Source organism: Nelumbo lutea, chromosome 3, assembly GCF_056320005.1.
Source record: "Nelumbo lutea isolate HS-2025 chromosome 3, American lotus-T2T, whole genome shotgun sequence".
Lineage (NCBI taxonomy): Eukaryota > Viridiplantae > Streptophyta > Magnoliopsida > Proteales > Nelumbonaceae > Nelumbo > Nelumbo lutea.
In genome coordinates this window covers 65,562,463-65,586,166 of record NC_142686.1, presented here as the reverse complement: position 1 = coordinate 65,586,166, position 23,704 = coordinate 65,562,463, and the positions used below count along the sequence as shown (strand labels likewise).

Genomic DNA, 23,704 nt, shown 5'->3' with positions numbered 1-23,704 from the left:
CTTGGATGGGAGAGGGAAGGGGTTAGGCACTCCTCTCCCAAGTCCAATAAGTGGGGCCCACATGGTGTTCTAAGCGAGCATAATTGCAAATACATGATTAAAAAAGCAGCAATGATAAAGAAAATATCAAACCAAAAATAAATTAACAAAGAAGACCTATTTAATTTATTTAGTACTTTTTCCTTTTATTTTTTTATCTTTTTTTTATTAATTTCAATCTGAATCAGAGACCTACATCCTTCATTAGCTCGAAAGGATGCTCCCTTCCTTACTCGCGGATCAATCCCCTTTTGGACGTAGGGGCTTGGGCAAAAGGGTGGAAGATTGCTCTCTCACCTCTTTTCTATCAGAGCTCCCACCTTTGGACTCGGTGGAATGATCTGAAGAGAGAGGAAGCTTAAACCTCTCAGGCCGACTCGGGCAAACATCAAGTTAAATAAAATTACTAATAAAGAGCAAACCGAGGTTCATAAACAAATTAGATAAGTAATCTAGAACGAAAGAGATAATGGAGCTATTAAAAGTAAAAACAATGTATGACAACTATCTTCATGACATCACTAAAATCTAACCCTGTCTAAGAGCCTCTTCAATTTTGACAATTACCTTCACGACATCACTAAAATCCTTCAAAGGCTGTGCAATCAACAATGTATGATATGGATCCTTCAACGTCTTAATAAACAACCTCACCATCTCTTCTTTTGGCATTGGGTGTCGTAATCTAGCCGTCATTTTACGCCACCGATATGCATAATCCAGGAAACTTTCTCCTGACTTCTGAGTCATAGACTCGAGATCTCCTCGATCAGGTGCTAACTCCTTGTTATAAGAAAACCGGTCTAAAAATGCCTCTGAAACACCTTTCCAAGTCTTGTTCTTATCATTTGCCAGATTTGCAAACCAAGTTCTAGCACTCCCTATAAGGTTCTTTTGAATGAGTAATTTCTTATTTGATCCATATTGAAACATATCACCACAGAAGGTCTTCAGATGGGTTTGTGGGCATCCTTTCTCATCATGTTTTTCAAGGTCTGGCATTTTGAATTTAATAGGAAATTCCGCATCATGGTATAGGCACAAATCTCTGAAATCTGTAACTACCAAATCCCGAACTTCTTTCAACCTCTTCAGCTCATATTTCATCTGCTCTAATTCAATCTTGAGGGGATCGTGGAGTGGAGACTGGATGACAATCATATTCAAATTCTTTTCTCATGAGGATGCAACAGTGGGTTGACGTATTGTCGGATTCTCAAAATTAGGAGTGGGAAATGTCTTTGGTTGATGAGCCTGTTTGGTTCCCGTAGTAAAAGACAAAGGAAGGTGACCAATATGTTGTTAATGGCATGGGACCAGGGTTCTTGGATGAAGAGGATGCAAAGGCATAGGATGTAGGAGGGAAAGATGATTGGGTTCCCATTGTGGGAGTAGATTGAGTAGTTTGGGATTTCTCGGTTTCCAATTTGGCCAACTTGATTGACATCTCATTCAATGTTTCTTGGAGATGGAAGTAGTCACTATAAGAGAGATGAGTTAGCATATTGTCTTTGTGTTTGGTGGGACTGCCATTTGAGGGATGCAATCAGTCTTGGGAAGAACTTCAGGCATGATAGAGAATTAGGGCTGAGCTGTAATGCTTTTTCAATTCTTGATCTCCAAGAATAACCTTCTCTGAAAAAGGACATCAATTTTATCATTGTGCACCATTATCTCATATTTTGCTTATTCTTCTATGTCCTAATTTGGGCACCTTATGTCTTTCTCTCTTTTTTTTCAACTTTTCTATTTTCCCTTTTTTTGTATTTTTCTTGATTTTACTTTCTTATTTCACCTTTGTATACATCTTCTTTTCCTTTTATTTTCTTTTTTGTGATGATCTGAGTTTTTATCATTTTATCTTTTTTTTTTTTTGTTTAGTAACTCATTCATTACATTTCCCAAAATTTTGGTTAATTAAAACAAACTCAAAGAAATCTAGATCATCCTGATCCTTTTTTTTTTCTTTTTTTGTTAATTTAATATTTATTTTAGTTATTATTATTGGTTTTTAATGCCTTATAATTTTCCTCATTTCCTCTTTTTTTCTTATCTTTATCATCTTTCTTTTTGTATTTTGGTTTTTTCCCTTTTATGGATTTTGGATTCTCTTTTTTTTTTTTTTGCATTTTCTTTGGATTTTGAAATTTTTCTCTTTTTTTTGTTTTTTCTTTTCTGTTTTGGCATTTTTTGGACTTTTAATATGTTTCATTTTGGTTTATTTTGAACTTTCTCTAATTTTTATTTTTTATTTTTTAATTTTGATTCTATTATAATTTTTTTTAATTTCATGTTATTACTCTACATAGGTCTCACATTTTACCATCTACTTATCTATTATCTTTTCTTTTTGACTTGTGACTAATTGATTGATCAAAGGTGATTTTATTTATTTTTTTTATTTCTGATTTTGAAAATTTAATTTTCTTTTTCTTTCGAATTTGACTTTCTTTTTGTTTTTGTTTTTGATTTTTTTTTGTTTTTGTTTTTGAATTTTTTTCTTCTTTTTTAGATCCTTAATTCTTGGTTTTTTTATTTTTAGTTTTTTATTATTTACAATAAAGAAATATTCAGGATTTCTCTTATTTAAATGATTTTGGTTTTTCTTTATTTTTTGTTTTTTATTCATTTTCCTTATTTCTTTTCCTTACTTCATTTCTCTCTCTCTCTCTCTCTCTCTCTCTCTCTCTTTTTCATTTCTATTCCTTTTTCTTTTTTTGTATTTCTATTTTTGCTGATTTTTTTTGAATTTCTTATTTGGTTTTTTATTTTCCATATATTTGTAATTTCTTTTATTTACAATTGTTACATTTTGTTTATTGACACTTTATTTTTGGATTTTTTAGAATCCATTTGGTATTTTTTTGTTTTTTTTACATTTTTTATATATTTTTTCTTTTTTTCTTTTTATATTTTGCAATTTAAAAACTTCCCCTTTAATTTTCTTTCTTTGAATTTTTTGGATTTATTATTATATTTTTTACTTTTTATTTGATTTTTTATATTTTTATTCTTTTTCTCTTTTCCTTTTTTCTTTTTTATCTTTATCTTCTATATATTTTTTTTAATTTTTAATATTTTTTAATTTTCATTTATTTATATTTGTGCTTACGCTTTTGTATTTAATTTTTTTTACTTTTTTCTTTCTTTTTTTGTTTTACTTTTTTTTGTTTAAAAATCTTTTGATCTTATATTTTTTTATTTTGACTCTTGATTTTTTTTTTTATCTTTTTACCTTTTTTTATCTTTTTTATCTTTTATATTTTATGTTATTATTTGACATAGGCCCCACAAGGGGTATGCAAGCAAGCAAAGCTGAGGTGGCTGAAACCCTAACTAGGTTGACATGTGGAATGTGATGCATGATGTTGGAGTGTGGCACCTAGATCCATGGTTGAGGTCATCACTCTGCAAACCTCTAACCATATGGGCTTCTCAAGTTAATGATTGGTTGAGAGCTTTCTATTGGTCTCGCCGGGTTCATAGTCCTGATGGCCCAAGTGTACCGACTCTCTCCTAATAGGATGATGGGGTGAATGAGCAGATAATGAAATAATAGACATAAAGCAATAAAGAACAATCAAATGAACATCAAAAGAGCAGTTATTATTCTAATAGAAGAAAAACGACCTAGAAGAATGCAATATATACAAAAAGGCCCATTGTAGGCCCCACCTATTGTTCAAGAACTCCCCAATGGAGTCACCCGTCTGTGAGTGTTGGAAAAATCAGCTCACTTGCCACTTGGACTGAAAATGGAGTCACCACCCATCAGATTGGGAAAGGGAGTCGCCACCCATAGAATGATTTTCACAAACGTTTTTTTTTAGATAATGAAGGGGTTAGGTACCCCTCTCTCGGGTCTAATAAGTGGGACCCACATGGTATTCTAATCGAGCATAATTGCAAATACATGATTAAAAAAGTAGCAATTATCAAGAAAATATCAAACCGAAAATAAATCAACAAATAAGACCTATTTAATTTATTTAGTACTTTTTTCTTTTCTTTTTTTTATCTTTTTTTTAATTTCAATTTAAATCAGAGACCTACATCCTTCATCAGCTCGAAAGGATAGCAAAATGGTGGAAGGTTGCTCTCTCACCCCTTTTCTATCAAAGCCCCGACCTTCGGACTCGGTTGAATGATCTGAAGAGAGAGGAAGTTTAACCCTCTCGGACCGATTCAGGCAAACATCAAGTTAAATAAAATTACTAATAAAAGCAAACCGAGTTCCATAAACAGATGAAATAAGTAATGATCGACATTCTCATTCAAAATTAATTCAATAATTAGATATGATCAAGCACAATGAACAAATCATCGGATGAAAATGATTGCAAAGATAGAATGGATAAGAATGAGAGAATCTAAGAACAATAAAAAAAAAGAGAAATTGAAGGAATAAAATAATAAATACGAAAAGATGTTACCTGGTTTGGATTTGGATGTCGGCCTGAAATAGATCAACGAAACAGGGGAACCGAATTATGATATTCCCAGTCGGTGTCTTCAAAGTTCTAACCACTACGATGATCAATTTTTGCAGTCATGACTCAGGTTACCGTCGTCAGGTCAAGCAGCTGGGTCTCAGACGCCAATACCGAGAGGATGCCGGACGCGAATATATAGTGTGAAAACTGAGTGATGCCACCACCGGGTTCGTTGTTCGTAGTGAGGAAGACAATGAATGTCACTGCTCCGCTGTTCGATTATGACTCGACTAGTGACAGAGGGGAATGATAAGAAGGAAGAACAAATGGAGGGGAGAAACCGAAGAAAGAATGAGAGAACGGGAGGTAGAGATCACTACTGCCGCTGATGGTCGGAACAACTACGGTAAGGTTTCAGATAAGGACAGTAGGAATGGTGGTGATAAGAGAGGAAAATAATGAGAAACAATGAAAGAGAAACGAGAGGAATCAATGGGAGGGAAAGATAAGAGAGAGATAGAGAAAAGAAATCACCGCCGTTGCTAGAAGTTGCAATGGCGGTGGTGATTTCGATCGTCCCAGAAAACAGCGAAGGAAGGCAGAGGAAGGAATAGAAAAAGAAAAAAAAAGAGGGAGAGAGAAAGAGAGTTAGGTCGGAGGTTGAAAGACTGCCGCCCTTAATTTGAGAGATAAGCGCTTATTTATAGGTAAAGTTAAGGGCAGTTTCGTAATTTTGGGGTTCTGAGAGTATTTTGGTAATTCTGGGAAATGGGTCAAAATGGGTCTAAAAGGGTCAAACTAGGTCTTCTGGTTCATCGGTGGGGATTTTTTTGGCAAAAAAATGAAGAGTTGAGATGGGTTTGACCGCGGAATGGGGTCGCACATGTGGTGAGATGAATCGAAATGAAATATTTTTACATGGAAGGGTAAATGAGGGTATTCTTGGCTGAAATTTCACAAGGTGGGGTTTTCATACATTCTGAATTGGTTGGAGGGTCAGATTGGGTGAAATGGACCTGAATCAGGAAGGTCTAGCTAGGGCTTGATTTAATTAATTTAGGGCTCAAAATGGAATCTTTATGTGATCGAGGGGTAAACGAGGTTTGTTTTGGACGAAACTTCACAGAGTAGGGTTTTTGGGTAGTATAAGATGATTGTTAATGTTATATTGAGCCAACTAGATCCGGATTGGGTGGATTTGGAATTCAATCAATCTAGAGCTTAGAAATAGAATTCTGGTATAATAGAGGGTAAATGAGGGTGCTTTTGGGCTGAAATTTTATAGGTGGGTGTTTGGAGGTGTCTAGGATATGATGGTGATGTCTGATTTGTTGAGGGGGTCAAGATGGTAGAAATTTAGGTTAATAGGATATTTTCGAAGCGGAATCTTTGTTTGATGGACGGACAAATGGGGGAATCTAGGGTTGAAGCTTTATGGACAGTTGTTTTGGTGTGTCCAGAGTTTAATGGTGTGGTTTGATCAGTTTCAGATGTGTCAAGATCAAGGGAATCTGGATTATGAGTGTTTAGGTTAACGAGATTAGCCGAAATAGAATCTTTGCATGATGAAAGGGTAAATGGAGGAATCTTGAGCTGAAATTTCATGTGTAGGTGTTTTGGGAGGTCCTGAGTTTGATGGTTGTGTCTGATCTAATGGTTAATGTGTAAGTGTGGGTTGATCTGGGCCATTATATAGGTATCGAGTAGGTTTAACGGTGGATCAGAGGGTTCTTGGGGTGAAATTCAGGATTTTTGAGTTTTTCGGTGTTTCAAAGAGATCAAGAGTGTTTAATCGAGTGTGAGATAAATTAGAGGTTCAGGCAACGGACCGAGAAAAAGTCAGGTGCTGAGAAGTGAGAAAGGTGAGGAAATCACTTTTTTGGTTCAAGAACAAGGGGAATAGGGAGACGGCCTGGAAATGACCACATTGAAATCAGGATCGAGGGGCAAGAGAACAAATTAGGGGTTATTAAGCCTTGTTTTGTCTTCAAGTATGGGATTGACTTCAGCGCTTGTAGGTTATGCTCCCTATCTGTGAGCCAATAATCTTAGAAGATTAGGTTGACCCTGGTCAGATACTTCCCCATTTGATTGTGTTTATTAAGCCTTGTTTTGTCTTCAAGTATGGGATTGACTTCAGCGCTTGTAGGTTATGCTCCCTATCTGTGAGCCAATAATCTTAGAAGATTAGGTTGACCCTGGTCAGATACTTCCCCATTTGATTGTGTTGAGTAGAAAAAAAACCAAAGATCTTGACTTGAGATAGGGCGACCCCCAGAATTAAGAGAAACAGGCATTCATCCTTTGTTTCCTGCTTTGTTTCCTGCTTTGTCGGTGTTGAAACTAGTTAGATTTATACGTTAGGGACTCATTGATGCTCCTGGTTATCAAGTCGAGTCTCTTTCATTATAATCCTAACCCCAAGACAGGTCATAGGCCCATTTCAAACTTAACATTGCTTCAATAGGAGTTTGCTTTGGATCTCACGAGCAATGGTTCCTATTTTAAATGATGGGTAGAAATGTTTCAGGTCCTCAGGAGCGTCAAGCCTCTTTCTGATTGGTTATATAACTTCCATTGATGTCAGTCCTTTCTCTTGAGTCGGTGGTATCTAGCTCCTGTTAATAGCTTACCCTTCCCCTTTGGCCATTGCATCCAGCTCCAATTTTGAATATGCACGTCTTTTCTCTTGGATGTTTGGCCTCTGGTTTAAGTTTTCATATCAGTTCCCCTTCTATATGTAGTGGTACAAGTAGGATCAAGCATGCTTCCTTACGTTGATCCAAGTTTCTTTGTTTTATGGAAACAAGAATTTGACTCGTGAGTGTCTTGGGAATAATAATCTCGTGCCACATGTGACAAGAGTCGAACATCTTGGTACTGTTGGCTGGACAAGGCCTATGTCTTGTGTTCAGAACTCTTGACCACTTGTTAGATTAAATGAAACCCGATTCGAAGTTGTGTGGTGTCCCCATGGCCGCCATATGCGTTTTCATATATATATATATATATATAAGCGATGTTAAAGGCAGGTCTCTCATCCTAAGATTTAGTTTCATTAATTGCTAGGCTAATATATGTATATGTGGGGATCCCATTGAATACTTGTTTTCGATTGTTTATTTCCATTCTTTTGATAACGATTTTGCTTGTATATATTGGCATTTTCTCATGTGTGAACAATTACGTCTTATTACATAAATTTAGACATTTATAATTTGCTTCCTACTAGGAGAGAGTCTGGTAAACTTGGGCCATCGGGATTAGGAATCCGATGGAAAGCTCTCAACCAGTCACCAGCGTGAGAAGCCTACAAGGGTGGAGGTTTGAAGACTGGTAGCCTTTTGACCATGATCTAGATGTCACACCCCACACCCATGTGCATCATTTGTATGATAGCCTAGATTTTAGGTCAGCCACCTCTTTTGAATGAATTACTATGACTGATTAAGAATGGAAAAGTAACAAAAAAAAAAAAGGATGAAATGCAAAAATGATAAAAAAGGGGCAAAAAAATAAATAAAAAGGATGAATCCAAAACTCACAAAAATAAGAAAAATAAAAAATACAAATAAAGGGAAAATCCAAAATCCAAAAAAAAAAGAAGTGAAAATACAAAAAAAGGAAAATCCAAATTACAAAAAAAAAAAGAAAATAAAATAAAAAAGGAAAATTCCAAAATCAATAAAAAAAGAGAGAAGTGATGAGGGCAGATTTGGCCCTCCAGTGAAATTGTGACACGTGGAACCTCGTGACAACTAGGAAAACACCCAGCCAACAAACTTACGAAGTTGGTGACCCACCTGGGCACCAGTTTGGCTAGCCTGGCGCGACCTGCGTGAACTGAGTGCGGCCTGCACGAACTGCGCGGCTCGCGCGACCTGCGCAAACTGCGCAGGGCCTGCGCGAGCTGCGTGCGGCGTGCGGCCTACGCGACCTGGCCGACCTGGACCAGCCTAGCGCATGATCCGGCCAAGCTGCCCATAAGGCGCCCACCGACAAACCTGTCTAGACACTGACCCGCCGACTGACATAGGCGCCGACCTGACAACCTGGCCTAGACACTGACCCGTCGACTGACGCAGGCGCCCCTCTGACAACCCGGCCCAGGCGCCGACCTCGCCGCCTGACACAAGTGCCAGCTTGACGACCTCGAGGAGTTCACCACCGTACCCCGGTTCTGACAGGATGCGACGAGTCTTACCGTTTGGAGGCTTTTCACCCACCTAACCCGCGAGGACTCCGGTATATAAAGACCTCACCCCCCAAAGGGGAGGGGGATGAAAAAAGGGAAGTAACCCATGCTCTCTAGCTCTCTCATATTATCGTCAAAGCTCTCTACAATATGAGTTCTAACTTAAGCATCGGAGAGCCCCCACTGGGAAAATACCCCCGGGACCTTTGATTCAGTTCTCGTAGGTCCTTCAGCTCCCGCCGCCTACAAAGAGGAGGAAAAGATGGAGTTCTCGCAGGTCTCTCAGCTCCCGCCACCTACAAAGAGGAGGAAAAGATGAAGTTCTTGTAGGTCCCTCAGCTCCCACAGCTTACAAGGGAAAGAAGACCACCTCATGTTGAAGGCAGTCGGATTGCGCCGCACCAGGGAGCTCCAGCATTCTCTAAGTCATTGGCCGCTTAGTAGGTCACCACCAGGCAGTTCGCCACCAAGCAGTTCGCCACCAAGTAGTTCGCCACCAGACAGTTCGCCCCCAGGCAATTCTCCACCGAGTAGTTCGCCAGTAGGCAATTCACTACCAAGTAGCTCATCACTAAGGCACGCCACCATCGGGTCAAATAACGAGGTACTTAGCCAAAAAATTTTACATCACAAAACATTGGTACGTGGCCGAAAACGGTTACATCAATTGGCGCCGTCTGTGAGAACACGCTACAAAAAGCTAAGTTTTCATCATACAAAAGCTAAGTTCTCATCTTGCCAAAACTAAGTCCTCACTTTTTAGAAATTGAAGCTATCGCTTTATAGTTTACATTTTTTATGAACTCAGAGACTATGTAGGGAGCTAACGGACTAAGTAGCTCTACCAACCTTACTTTCAATTCAGATAATGCCACATCAGTCCTCTCCACAAGGTCCCCCCTACAAAGATGACCTCTTCGTGGCTTCTGCGGGAGTTGGCGGCCAACTGACTACATAGGCGCCCTTACTGGTCGAGCCTTCCAAGGCTCCCGTGTGAGCTAGCAACCTAAATTTAGTAGTGCTGCCCCCGAAGATCGAACCCCTAGTAGCTTCTTGTAGGAGTAGGTGACCGGCATTACGAAGCTGATGCAGGCCAAGCCTACAGGCCACATTACTACTTAAGACCCGGTCGCCTCTCCAGCATGGGCAAAGTTAGAAAAGAGTAGACCACTGGTCACTCCCAAAGCCTACGGGCCACATTACCACTAAAGACCCGGTCGCCTCTCCGGCACGGGCAAAAGTCAAAGAAGAGTAGACTACGAGTTGCTCCCATAGCCTACGGGCCACACTAGTAATTGGATCAGCACTTACTAGCTCATCGACTTACGGGCCAAAAGAAATCTACTCCCTTCACTGAGTTACTATCAGCTCGGGAGTGGGGAGCTATTGATGAGGGCATATTTGGCCCTCCAGTGAAATTGTGACATGTGGCACCTCGTGACAAATAGGAAAACACCTAGCCAACAAACTTACGAAGTTAGTGACCCACCCCGGCACCAGTCTGGCCGGCCTGGCGTGACCTGCACGACCTGTGCGCGGCACACGCGACCTGCGCGGCGCGCGTGCATGGCTCGCGCGGCCTACGCGAACTGCGCACGACCTGCGGCCTACGCGACCTGGCTGACTTGGACCAGCCTAGCGCATGATCCGGCCAAGCCGCCCATAAGGCGCCCACCGACAAACCTGGCTAGACACTGGTCCGCCGACTGACACAGGCGCCAGCTTGACGACCTGGTCTAGACACTGACCCGCCGACTGACACAGGCGCCGACCTGACGACCTGGCCTAGACACTAACCCGTCGACTGACGCAGGTGCCCCTCTGACAAACCGGCCCAGGCGCCGACCTGGCCGCCTGACACAAGCGCCAGCTTGACGACCTCGAGGAGTTCACCACCGTACCCCGGTTCTGGCAGGATGCGGCGGGTCTTACCGTTTGGAGGCTTTTCACCCACCTAACCCGCGAGGACTCCAGTATATAAAGACCTCACCCCCCAAAGGGGGGGGGATGAAAAAAGGGAAGTAACCCATGCTCTCTAGCTCTCATATTATCGTCAAAGCTCTCTACAATAAGAGTGCTAACGTAAGCGTCGAAGAGCCCCCACCGGGAAAAAACCCCCAGGACCTCTGATTCAGTTCTCGCTGGTCCTTCAGTTCTCACTGCCTACAAAGAGGAGAAAAAGATGGAGTTCTCGCAGGTCTCTTAGCTCCCGCCACCTACAAAGAGGAGGAAAAGATGATGTTCTCGTAGGTCCCTCAGCTCCCACAGCCTACAAAGGAAAGAAGACCACATCATGCTGAAGGCAGTCGGATTGCGCTGCACCAGGGAGCTCCAGCATTCTCTAAGTCATCGACTGCCTAGTAGGCAGTTTGCCACCAGGCAGTTCGCCACCAAGCAGTTCGCCACCAGGCAGCTTGCCACCAGGCAGTTCGCCACCAGACAGTTCGCCACCGGGCAGTTTGCCACCAAGCAGTTTGCCCCCAGGTAGTTCTCCACCGAGCAGTTCGCCAGTAGACAATTCACTACCAAATAGCTCATCACTAAGGCACGCCACCACCGGGTCAAATAACAAGGTACTTAGCCAAAAAATTTTACATCACAAAACATTAGTACGTGGCCGAAAATGGTTACGCCAAGAAGAATCTAGAATCAATAAAAGGGGGGAATTCAAATTACAAAAAAAAAAGTAAATACAAAAAAGGGCAAAACCAAAATACAAAAAATGGGAATATAAAAAATAAAAATGGGAAAAATCCAAAATCAAAAAGAAAAGAAAAGAAAGAAAAATCCAAAATAAAAAAGGTGAAACCAAAATACAAAAAAAAATGGGAATATCTAAAGTAAAAAGATGGGAAAATCTAAAACAAAAACAGGAAAATAAGAAAAAGGATAAAGAAAAGAAAAAATAGGCGGGAAGATGTAGGAATGCTTTAACTAAGCTGTTCTTTTCTTAGGATATCATTGCGAACCCTAGACTAGTAGCCCATTGTATAGTGACTCGTGCCATGGTGTGAGAGTCCTTCCCAAATGATCTAATTAGCACCTCTTAGCCAATAAACTTGATTGCCTTTTCCTCAGTAGAGCCTAGGGTGTGGAACACAACCTCTTATTTTGAACTACATTCGACTTGGTCCCTTTCAAAGTGGTACGTAGAGCAGCCCATCAAATGGGTCTGGCCATTTCCATAAATAAGATATTATTTTCCCTCATTTCTTCTTCCCTTGCCTGAGATGCTTATTTATAAAGAGTGATTAGTCCATTCAGGGCTATCTACTTGTAGAAGAAGGCAGAGTTTACCTCATCTCAGAGTCCCAAAAGCATGTCAGAGAAAAGAATTGTTAATAAAGAGCTCTATAGTTGAACTTCCTATTGACCTCCCAACCCATAACAAAGCCATCATCTTTGTCCAAATTGGGGCAGAATTGTGGCTCCCAAAGCATTGCACATTTCCCTTGAATAACGCATGAGCCAACATAGAACAAAGGTACCATCCTAAGCTAGTGCTTTGTTGATTAATCAAGAAAAGACATGAGGGCATCCTTGGCCATTTTTGATTCCTTGTGACCTTATGAATCATCAAAAATCGCTTGTTAGCCAATTGAGCTCATGTACTAGTCCTTTTTTCTTTGGTGAACTATCCAAACCCATAATGCACATCAAGGATCATCAAAAGGCTAAAAAATGAAAAAAAAAGGAAAAAAGAGAGAAAGAAAAAAAGAAGAGAGAAGAAAAAATAAAACAAAAAAAAGGGAGAGAGAAAGAAGGAGAATGCCCAAGGGGGCTTTGCTCGACTTATACTATGCTCAACATATGCTTCTTTAATATGCAACATGTAGTGGATAATGAAATGAAGGGAGGCTTTTCATGGCCGCTTGTTTGACCTCGTGCATTCAATCCTAATAATATATAGTCAAATCCCCTAGTTGGCCCTTTGAGCCTTCAGGTCAACATTTTCTTCATAATAAACACTTTCTTGTAAGTGGGTGTCAAAACAAGCAGAAAGCGATTAGGGCAATCGAGCAAGCACTCAAAAAAAAAAAGGAAAAAGGGAGTGAACTTTTGGTAGCTTTTCTGAGAATGAAATACTCAAGTAAAGTGGGGCAATTATCAAGGAAGATCAATGCAAAAGTGAATTGGAAAACGAAGAATCAAGAAATAGTCAGAAGTAACTCATGCATTTAAGATGATTTTATCATTATGGGAGCTTTTATGATGACACCCATATACTAATTTTGGTTTTCCCTAACCATTTACATTTCGTTCCAAAATAAAGCCCTCCCTAATCAATAAGAAGCATGATTCATGTTGATGAAGAAGATGAAGAGCAATCTCCATCCATGTGGCTATGAATAGAGCCTTGATAAAAAAAATTAAGAAAAAAAAGAGGGAGAAGAAAAAAAAGGAAAAGACGAAAATATGATAATGAGAGTAGACCCTGAATTAAATCCCTAAGGTGGTGATTTGAGCATCCGATGCCTATATTAATTGTCATTTGAGCCTTTTAACCCATCATTTGTAACCTCCATCCCATACCACGTATCATCCTAATGAGCAAGAGCCATTGTTTTTAAAAAATCAGCAAATCAGCACTAGATAGACCTATTTAGTCGGCGATGAAGGATCATAGTTGTCACTCGCTCCATTAAAGCATCAACTTCATTGCCCACCATTTTTGTTATCAAAAAAAAAAAAAGAGAGAGAAGAAGTGAACAAAAAAAAAAAAAAAACAATGGGGCAGGCCAATTATGATGAAGACTTTTTCTTATAGTGAATCCCTTGTTTAACAACTTACAATTCCATCACGCATTCTTTTGAATTCAATGAGTTTTGAGTAATAACTTTGAAGAGAGGATACACACTCTCATATGATGCAAACCATACATAGCCTATTTGGATGTAATTACTCTTGTATATATGAGTTAAGGTTGAAGGCACTTTTGCCCTTGAGTTCTAAAGCTTTTCCCTCTTACCATTCCAATATTTCATGTCCTTGTGCATTGCTTGTTAATTGAATACTCCCTTGTACAGGTGATGTTTTGACCTTTTTAGTGCATACCTAGCTTCTATCTTGGCTCCACCATCATACCATATCATTTTTCTTATATGCTGGTTCCTTTTCAATTCATTCATGCAAATCATTGCCCTATCTTCCAAAAATCCCTCCTAGCGTTTATCTCATACTTCAGTGTTCTGCTTCTTAAGTCCATAATTTGATTGAAAATTTGTTAGTTAATTGAATACTTCCGTTGGTCACATCAGCCTCTATGCTTCGACCCACATCAGAAATCTTGTTGGTTACGTCAACCTCTATGCCTTGACCTATGTCAGAAATCCCGTTGGTCATGTCAACCTCTATTCCTTGACCTATGTTAGAAATTCCATTAGTTACGTTAGTCTCTATGCTTTGACCTACATCAAAAATCCCATTGGTCATGTTAGCCCCTCAACCTGTGTCAGAAATCCCATTAGTCATGTCAGCCTCTATGCCTTGATCTACATAAAAAATTCCATTGGCCACCTCAGCCTTTATGCCTTGACCTGCATAAGAAATCTCATTGGTCATGTCAACCTCTATGTCTTCACCTATGTTAGAAATTCCATTGGTCGTGTCATCCTCTATGCCTTGACCTGTGTCAGAAATTCCATTGGTCACATCAGACTCTATGATTTGACTTGCATCAGAAATTTCGTTGGTCACATCAGACTCTATGCTTTGACTCGCGCTAGAAATTTCGTTGGTCATGGCAGCTTCTATGCCTTGACTTGCGTCAGAAATTCCATTAGTCACGTCAGCCTCTATGCCTTGACTTGCGTCAGAAATCCCGTTGGTCACATTAGCCTCTGTGCTTTGACCCACGTTTGAATTGAGTAAATGGAGATGATATAAATGATAATAAGAAAATTAAAAGAAGAGAGAAAAAGGAAAGTTAAAAAAGAACAAAACAAACAATAGAAAAGAAAAGAAAAACAAGAAGGAAAGAATGATAAATAGTGATATCTAAAGCTTGGCAATGAGTTCTTCACATTGTGCTATGTCAAAGAGTTGTTATACTATATCAATTGTAGAATCCTTGTTAAATATTTCACTAAACATTTTGAAAATTGCAGGAAATCTTTTAGTGATTGAACCTTTGCCTTGCCTTGCTTTTTAAGATTGATCTTAAGTTTTTCCTCCTTCACAGCAAGTATACCCTGATTCCGTATGGTTTCTATTACCTAGGAGGGGTCACTTTGCCAAAATAAATGGTTTTCATATTTTGAGTTTCTTGTGTTGTTTTCTTTTACAGCAAATGTACCCTGATTCTGAAGGTTCTTGATACCTAGGAGAAGTCACTTTGCCAAGAATAAAATGGCCTATATGTGATGCAACAATGTTGCACGGAAACCTTTCTCCTTCACATTGATCCTCCTTCCTCCTCTTTCCTCATCTTGCCCCTCTTCCAATTTTGCAAAAATCTTTGTGCTTCTTTCAGTCTTTGTTGTTTCGTAGTTTCCTACCTCACAACAAAGAGGGGCAGTTGTTAGCACCCAATTTTTGCTAAATCCTCTATCTGAACCCCCAACTCACCCTCGAACACCGATTAAACCATTAAAAACCCCACCTCATACCCTAAATTCCCAAAAACGCCCCTTCTTCTAAGAGTTACCAAAATCCCCTTACCCAAATTCTTAAAAGACCGCTCCTTCCAAAATGACCAAAATACCCTTGACTAGGTTACCCAAATTACCCCTTGGACCAATTCCCAAATTACCCCTAACTAAATGCCCAAAATACCTTTGACCAGATTACTAGAATTACCCTTGCACCAAATTCCCAAAATACCCCCTTGACCAAATTCCCAAAATACCCCTTAACCAAATCACCAAAATTACCCTTTCTTAATTACCAAAAATACTCCCCTGACCAAATTGCCAAAATACACCTTGACCAAATCATCAAAATTACCCTCTTTCCAAATTACCAAAATGCCCTAACCAAATTCCCAAATTACCCCTCCTTTCCAAATCACCAAAGTGCCCTTGGCCATATTACCCAAAATGCCCCTTAACTAAATTACCAAAAACTACTCTCTTTCCAAATTACCAAATTACCAAAATACCAATTTTCTCCAAACCCCCAAATTACCAAATTGCCCTTCACTCACCAAATTCCCAAATCACTCCTAAATTACCTAAAATACGCCTTACCCAAATATGACCCTAAATGCACCCTTTAAACTCTAATTGCTGAGTTAACCTAAAAGACCCCATGTACCTTGAAGATTTTTTTGAAACCTCCCTCTCTCATATTAAAAATAAGAGTCGCCCATCTTAAGGAGGGTGGACGGAGGAGAAAGGGGTCGAAGGGGGAAGTTTGGAAGGGAGAGGCTTTCGATGCTTTCCTTTTTGAGGAGATGCCGAACTGAGGATTAAGATAGAGAGAGAATCGAGAAAGAGAGGGAGAAAGACTGAGAGAGAGAGAGAGCGCATAAGAGAGGGGAAAGACTGAGATAGAATGGGAGAAATTCCAAGAGAGAGAGAGAGAGAGAGAGCATAAGAGGGGGAGGGCTTTAGTGGTTTCCCTTTGGAAGGCTGTGCTAGGAGCAGAGAGAAACTCTTAGGTAGAGGCTAGGGTCTCTCAGTTCATGCGAGAGAAGAGACAATTAGAGAGAGAAAGAGGGGTTGTGCTAAAGGGAGGTTTTCATTGTCTTCAACCTGGTAGCAAACACAGAGTGCGATGAAGGGTGGTGAGCTCTGATTTCCCAGACCACACTTCAAGCCTTTCTCTCGCTACTACAACTAGTTGTAGTGGTAGGTTTGAACCCAACCGGCAACAACCACTCACATCTCCCTTTCTATTCTCATCATTTTCGTACCAATCTCACACTTCTCGCCATCTCTTCTCCTCTCCTTAGCTTTTGGATGACGGGTCAATCACCGATCCCATCTTCCATCTCTATCACCCATTGAGCAGAAACACTGGTAATAAGGGCAGTTAAGGCATTCCAAAGTGATATTAACTAGGTCATTTTTTCTTCTGCACCACCATTTTAATCAGTCAAAATATGATAGTTCGATATAGTTATCAGGCGACCAATCTTCTATTCATTTGGCTTCTATTTCAACAACACCAAACAATATTCAATGCTTATTCTAAGGCTACATCGAGGTAACAACCTTACCTCACCCTCAGATATTTATATTTGCTTTGGTTTAGTTTCTTTTTTAGTTTCTTCTTTTTTTGTTCTTTATTTTCTGTTTGTATATTTCATATCTTATCTACAAGTGCGAGAATAGTGGTGTTTTTGGATGTTTGTGGGGATTGATACACTCCTCCGATGCTTCAGGCCCACCAACTAAGTCCGAAGGTAGGGGTTTTGATAGAAAAGTGGTAGGGTTTCCTACACTTTTGCTCAGGTCCCTGCATCAAAAGAGGAGCTGGATTGGAGGATAAGAAAGCTTTCTTCATATCCCTCCTTATTGTTAGAAAACATGGGTTCTTAGCTCTAGTTCGAATTAAAGAAGAGAAGGGAATTCCAGTATCCACATTGACCAAAGAGAGGTGTGCCTAACCCCTTCCCTCTCTCTTTCTCAACTTACCCAGAATGGCCTTGTATTGGCTGATCGGTATGGAGTCGTTAATTCTAAATGATTTCATAAAATTTATATCCAGGAGATCCATCAGTCCCCATTGTTAATTCTTGATGGGTGGCGATTCAACCTGTTAAGCCATGAAGTGAACTGCCAGTGATTTTCTCGATGTTCACATATAGTATTTGTAGATGTCAACACTCAATTTTTGTTAGCCCTTCCCCTTACCTTGCTAAATTCCCCAACAATTAGGAAAGACACTAAAATTCTTTAAATTTCCTAAAAAAATGAGATTTGACCATAGACATACTTGAACCTCCACCACTTAGTCCTTTGTTACATTTACATCAAGATTTCATTTTATCCAACCTCACTGGTTGAAACTTATAACCCCCAATTTAGCCCTTCTGACCTAACTCTTAACTCATAAGACACCATCAATGTCTTTTGGACATCATAAAACACTTACTTACCCAATTTTGGCCCAAAACTCTTCCATCAAACAAAGATTCTGTTTTCAGCCTTCTTGTTTGCTGAAGCACCTATGCTTTAAATTCCATTGGTCCAAACACATTTAAATCAATCAGACCCCACCAATTAATCAACTAAGAACCATAGAAACACCACCACATCGAATTTCATCATAGATCTCTACCATTTTATCCTCTATTACACCTAGATTCCATTCTACCTTATCTCGTTGGTCTAAACTTCTATTTCTTAATCAACCCCATCCATCACCACTTGCAATCGTTCAAACATTGTTGTTTAGTTGTAGAAACCCTGAAATTATCTCCTATTAAATTACACACTAAATCTTCCTCAATTAGGCCTTAATCAACCCATGGTGAGGCCCATATGTGTCCAAACACACGCAAGCCCATTATGATGAAGCACTTTATATATCGCCATGAGGCATTAACAAATACTAACCTTTGGATGATGACATCATCATTTTCATGTAAGATTAGTTGTGGCACGCAGGAGGGTAGTAGGACACATGAATAATGAGGGATCTCGAGGATAAGGAAAGTTGATCATCGAGAATATCTTCATGAGACACATGGTGATGCCATTTAGAGTACCCAATAATTACCAGCTAACAATATATTCCCTTCCCCAATACGGAACAAAGATCCTGGTCTCCTACCTTTTAGGATGTTGGGATCTTCTTCATAAATAGAGGGTCCTCCCCATGTCAAGGGGCATCGAAATCTTTAGTATCTTTGCTACTCATACCCTGGAGTCCATAACTCTCTCATCTTCTTCTCCTAATCCCATACCAAGAGACCTTTGCACCTTTTGGAGGCTCTCCTTCATCCTTCAGAGAGCTCACCCTCTTATCTAGCCTTACACCCCAGTCCTACATTAGAATCTCTAGTTTTGCCTTTGATCACGAAGGATGGCCTCGAGAAGGATCAACCTCTCCACCATCCCGGAAGAACAGAATGACGCTTCAGAAAATGTCAATCCCAGAATAGAAACTCAACCTGAGATGGAAACACCCATCCAGGCCGACATTGAGATCTTGTCAAACTAGGTCTACAGGTTTGAGGCTTCACTTCCACTTTTTGAGGAGCAGCTCAAGAAAATTGAACAGGGTATGGAGGAAACAAGAAGCGCCCTTCAGATTCTGATTAACCGACCGACCCAGGTCAAACGGTCACCTACTTCCACCATCCATGGCATACCAAGTTCTAATCCCAATCCCAGCTGCCATACCTCTGGCGCCATACCCTACCTCCCTAGTTTCCCAAAACAGCACCACAGGGTCAACCCAACCCCGTCTCAAGCAAGCTTTACACCCGCTCATCAGTTTCATGCTCACCCCAGTGCCAATCCGATACCTGATGTTCCTCTTAGCAGAAATGAATTGAAAGAATACGTTCAAGGACTGGTGGTTGAGAGTTGTAACCGGGTTCAAGATTCAATAGTCTTACAGAAACCTTATTCTGATCGTATCCTGTACAAGTCCTATCCAGCCAGGTATGTCCCTCCCCAACAATGGCCACAATATGGCAGATAGAAGGGCAGCCCACAGGAGCATTAGCAAGTTTGAGGATTCCCTTGGCTCTCATGCTCTTGACGGGGACCTTAAAGTATGAGAGTTCTCGAAGTCACTGACTGGCCCAACGTACACTTGGTTTGTAAGTTTCACCCCTGGGAGCATCGACTCATGGGGGGAGTTGGCCAAGAAGTTCTTATCGAAGTGGTTTACTCTAGAGAGGAAGCTGACAATGGCCAACCTGCAAAATGTGGAATGGGGGCCAAGTGAAGACCTTCTTGCTTATGTTCTAAGATTCCTGAAGCTCACCCATTCTGTTTTCAATGAACACGCTACCGAGAAAAGCTTTGTCGAGCAATGTGTTCAAGATATGTGCCCTGCATACCGGATCGGCATTGAATGTTAGACAGTTTTGTATGCCCTTAGCTTCAATCAAAATTGATGTACTTTATGAGTTTATTGTAAATGAATAAAAGTACATATTTGATTCATGTTCCCTTGGTATGTTTCTGTGTATTACCCTTAAACTGGACACTTATTGAGACTCGTGTTAGTTTTGAATGTTCACAGCCAGTGGGTCGGTCTGGGGAGACCTATCCTGATAAGGCTGACACTATGGTGCCACCAAGTCGGTTGGGGTGGCTTGTCTCAGCTACCGGGGTGAGACCCTAGGCACATACAGTGTGGGATTAATTAAATCTTTGAACTGGACCAGATTTCCAGTATTGCCCTGGACCTTGGAGATTGATGGGCGAAACTGGAAAGTTACACCTGACCCCTAGACTTGATTATGATACTGCACTAGGTGTCGGATCGGGCTGTCGTTGATGTACCAATCAGTGAGATCCTTAGCGGGGGTCAAAACCTGGGTATGTTGGGACAATCCGAGAATTCATCTGAGTGGGTGATCATAGTGACAGGATCAGCCCCTTTGTCGGACAAAGGTAATGATCGGGGATGCACTCTCACTGTTTGAAACCAAGACTGCCGGCAGCCGATTTCAACCGTTGAAATTTGTTTTGCAAAATATATTTTATATGAGATATAAAAGTATATATATTATGGTTTCTAAAATGTTTGCAAAAGGGTTTTAATTCCCGGGATCCATATAAGTGGAGAGTACAACACTGTTCCTTGCAGCCGAGGGAGAGGTCCTCTCTTGTCGGGCAGTGTATGATCATTATGGGCTGAGAGGTTAAGTGTAAGACCATTGAGGATAATACCTGATGGGCTAATCTTGCATCTGCCCACAGTCCCTAGGTGTTACAAGGTGGCTTGGCCCAGGGACCACTTAGGGTAAGTGTTGGGCCCATAGAGCCCATTTGATGGGTTTCAGGGGGTGCACTATCTTTAACAGTGTATTCGACCAGGCCTTGTAACAAAGGCTGGGCCAAATCCATGTGGCTGATGTGTAGATCAATGCTTGGGTCCCACGCCATACAAGGAAGCCCAACTGGGCAGCAGTTAGGAAGGTTAAGTGAGCACATAAGCTTAATGGGCCTAAAGCCCATTTCGAACTGGGCTATTAATTTAGTTAATTAAAGGGGCAAATTTTGAGATGGATTAGCAGTTAGGATAGGGTCTTAATCCTATCCACTCATAGAGTCCAGATCTGAATGTGATTCAGATCTAGAAACCTCCTAATAAGATTAGGATAAAGCTAATCTAATCTGCAGATAAGATAAGGGTTTATCCTTATCATTAGAAGAGAAGGCTGATCCAAATATGATTTGGATAAGCACCTCCTAATGGGATTAGGAGCTGATCTTTTCAAGTTAACAAAAGGAAGGAGGGGGCGGCGGCCTTGAGAGAGACCAAGAAGAACATCAGATCCTCTTTAGTGCTGAAATCAAGAAGAGAGAATTCTGCACCCTGCGAATACTCTCTTGCCGCCTCCCTGCTCTTGCCGCCCTGTTTGCCAGTTCGATCTCCAGCTGTGGGAGAAGTCAAGATTGGATCTTGACATCAATTCTTTGAGAAAGGATTGAAAAGGGAGCTGTGCTCACATTCCATCCTGTTGTTTCTTGCGAAGAATAGAGTTCTTGGGGAAGAACACTGCTGATTCTGCTCCATCCTGCACTGCGCCATCTTCAGTGGGAGCAGTCTTTGGATCCTTCCTTGGGCGTGAACACCTTCGTTGGGAGATATTGTTTCTCCGTATCAGGTATCATTCTCTCCCATTCCTTTTTGGTTCAGATCTGGTTCAGTTTAAGGTTCAAGATTTATCCTTGAAAATATGATTTTTTAAATAGGGAATGTGATTCCCAATTGAAGGGAGAGAAAAATTTTTGAAATTTGCCCCTTATTCCGCAATCTTTGGGCGTCCATCTGATGGATCTCTCAACCCTTCATTAAAAACGTCGAAATAGAGACTTTTAGCCAACTCTGGAAATGCGTAGAGAGGACGGCATGAACCATCAAAAGTGCGACCCCGTACAACAGAGAGTAGGCGTATGCGATCGACAGAAGGCCAAGAAGCAAATAGAGAAACCAGACAATGGCTGTACTAGAGAGGAAATGCCTAGGGGAGTTATCATGATCATGAATAAACTGGTTGAAGATAGAGTTATTAACCTGCCACTGCCACCTTTGGGAGTAGATCTAGAGAAGGACAAGTGTAGAAGCAGTTGGTGCCATTACCATCATACACCTTGAGTTGATGGATTGCTTTAGCCTCAGGAGGACTTTTGCACAAAAAGTAAAGTTAGACCATTTCGTAACGAAAGAACCAACCTGCATGGAAACTGATCCCCTACTAGTACACACCCAAGGGGGTAGCATTAATGTAGTCAGGGCGATCAGACAACATCAAGCCGATGCTCTAATAGAAAGACTAGAGCATAGTGAAGAGTTGCGATAGTTCTTTGCCAAGCAAGGGACCAACATGACAACACAGATCGTAGCAGCATCGAGTTAATGACAGATGACATGCTAGCATTTGACCCCCTACATAACCGACCTCTATACATAATGGCAAAGATAGGGGGTACGACATGCAGAGATTGATGGTCAATCCCGGAAATTCCATAAACCTTATCCTGATGCACACATTGGAACTGATGGGTATTCGGAAAGAAGACATCAAGGGGCTACCATTAGAGGTAATGGATTTCAATGGAAACCCCTCAACCACCGAAGGATCAATAAAGCTACAAGTTGTGATTGGGCCATTTAGCATAACGCGGGAATTTCAAGTAGTTTAGGGAAAAACTTCTTATCACACACTCCTGGGATGACTGCTGATACACTATCTAGCTCTTGTTCCTTCAACATACCATCAATGCATCAAGGCCAGGTATCGAAGGAGGTCAATAAGGATCTCGGCTACCAAGGCCCCATTTGACAAATCTAAAGCACACCTCCAGGATGCCATCTACTACACAGAGTTAGCGGAAGATGTGGAAACCAGGATAGCCAAGGTAGAAGGGACAAAGCTGCCACAATTGCCTAAAGGTGAACCCACGAGGACGTTAGAGTGATAGAAGAGGAGTAGATGCATGGGAATGACAGGGAACGATGGAAAGGAGTACTACACCATTGTCGAAGACTATGAAAGCGATGAACCTCCTGCGATTAAGAAGGCAATTCCTGAGGTATGAATGTGATTTTCTTTTATATATAATTACCTAGTGTGATCTAATCGTAGTATGTGTCCCATTTTTAAATTTTAATTTTCATTTTTTTTATATATTTGTAAAGAAATCATTGCATTTCCTAACCAAAATTCCAAGTAATGTTTCAACCAGTACTATTTCATATGCCTCAGAGTGATATTACTATGACCATGTCACCAAATGATGGATTGACCACTGAACTAAGCATAGAGGTATAACACCTGAACCATATGCACATGAAAATATAAAAAAAAAACAGACCTAGGAATCGGATAAGTAACAATTAAGTGGCCTCAGGAACTGGAAGAAGACATGCTAGAATACTGCGATGAAGTTAGGGCACCTCCAAAAAACATGACGGATTCCATTGATATGATCGAAGAACTGTTAGAAGAAATCAATCTAGTAGTCGATGAACTTGACAAAAGACCCTTGTACATATGCACCAGGTTGCCAACAAAGGATAGGGAGAGACTGATTGCACTTTTAGAGCAGTTCTAGGATGTGTTCACTTGGTCGTACGACCAGATTCTGGGACTTGACTTAGAACTAGTCCGCCACTCTCTTTGTATAAACCCGAAGTTTCAGCCGGTAAAACAACCACAGAGAATTTTCAAACTAGAAGTGACATTGAAAATCAAGGATGAAATAGAGTAGCTTCTACCCCCAATGGTTAGCCAATGTTGTTCCAGTAAAGAAGAAGAATGGGCAACTGAGGTTAGTATTCCTTACCCAGCCTCTAACGATGACACGATACCTAGATACTAATCCATACCTTATCGTAGATGTTGTGTCGACTTCAAAGACTTAAAATAAAGCTTGTTCCAAAAATGAGTTCCCTCTCCTT

At 40.7% G+C, this 23,704-nt stretch overlaps 1 protein-coding gene and 1 long non-coding RNA gene across 2 annotated transcripts; both read right to left on the bottom strand.

Annotated features, from left to right (window-relative positions):
* Positions 1-567: 567 nt before the first annotated feature.
* Positions 568-1,200, bottom strand: LOC148865362 (uncharacterized). Its single transcript, XM_088976377.1, has one exon. The coding sequence runs from the start codon at positions 1,198-1,200 to the stop codon at positions 568-570; it is 633 nt and encodes a 210-aa protein (XP_088832503.1).
* Positions 1,201-2,145: 945 nt separating this feature from the next.
* On the bottom strand, positions 2,146-5,149 carry LOC148865361 (uncharacterized). Its single transcript, XR_016109193.1, has 2 exons — positions 4,473-5,149; positions 2,146-3,555 (listed from the first exon to the last, which is right to left on the bottom strand). It is a non-coding gene; the product is annotated as an uncharacterized LOC148865361 (long non-coding RNA).
* Between the last annotated feature and the right edge of the window lie 18,555 nt (positions 5,150-23,704).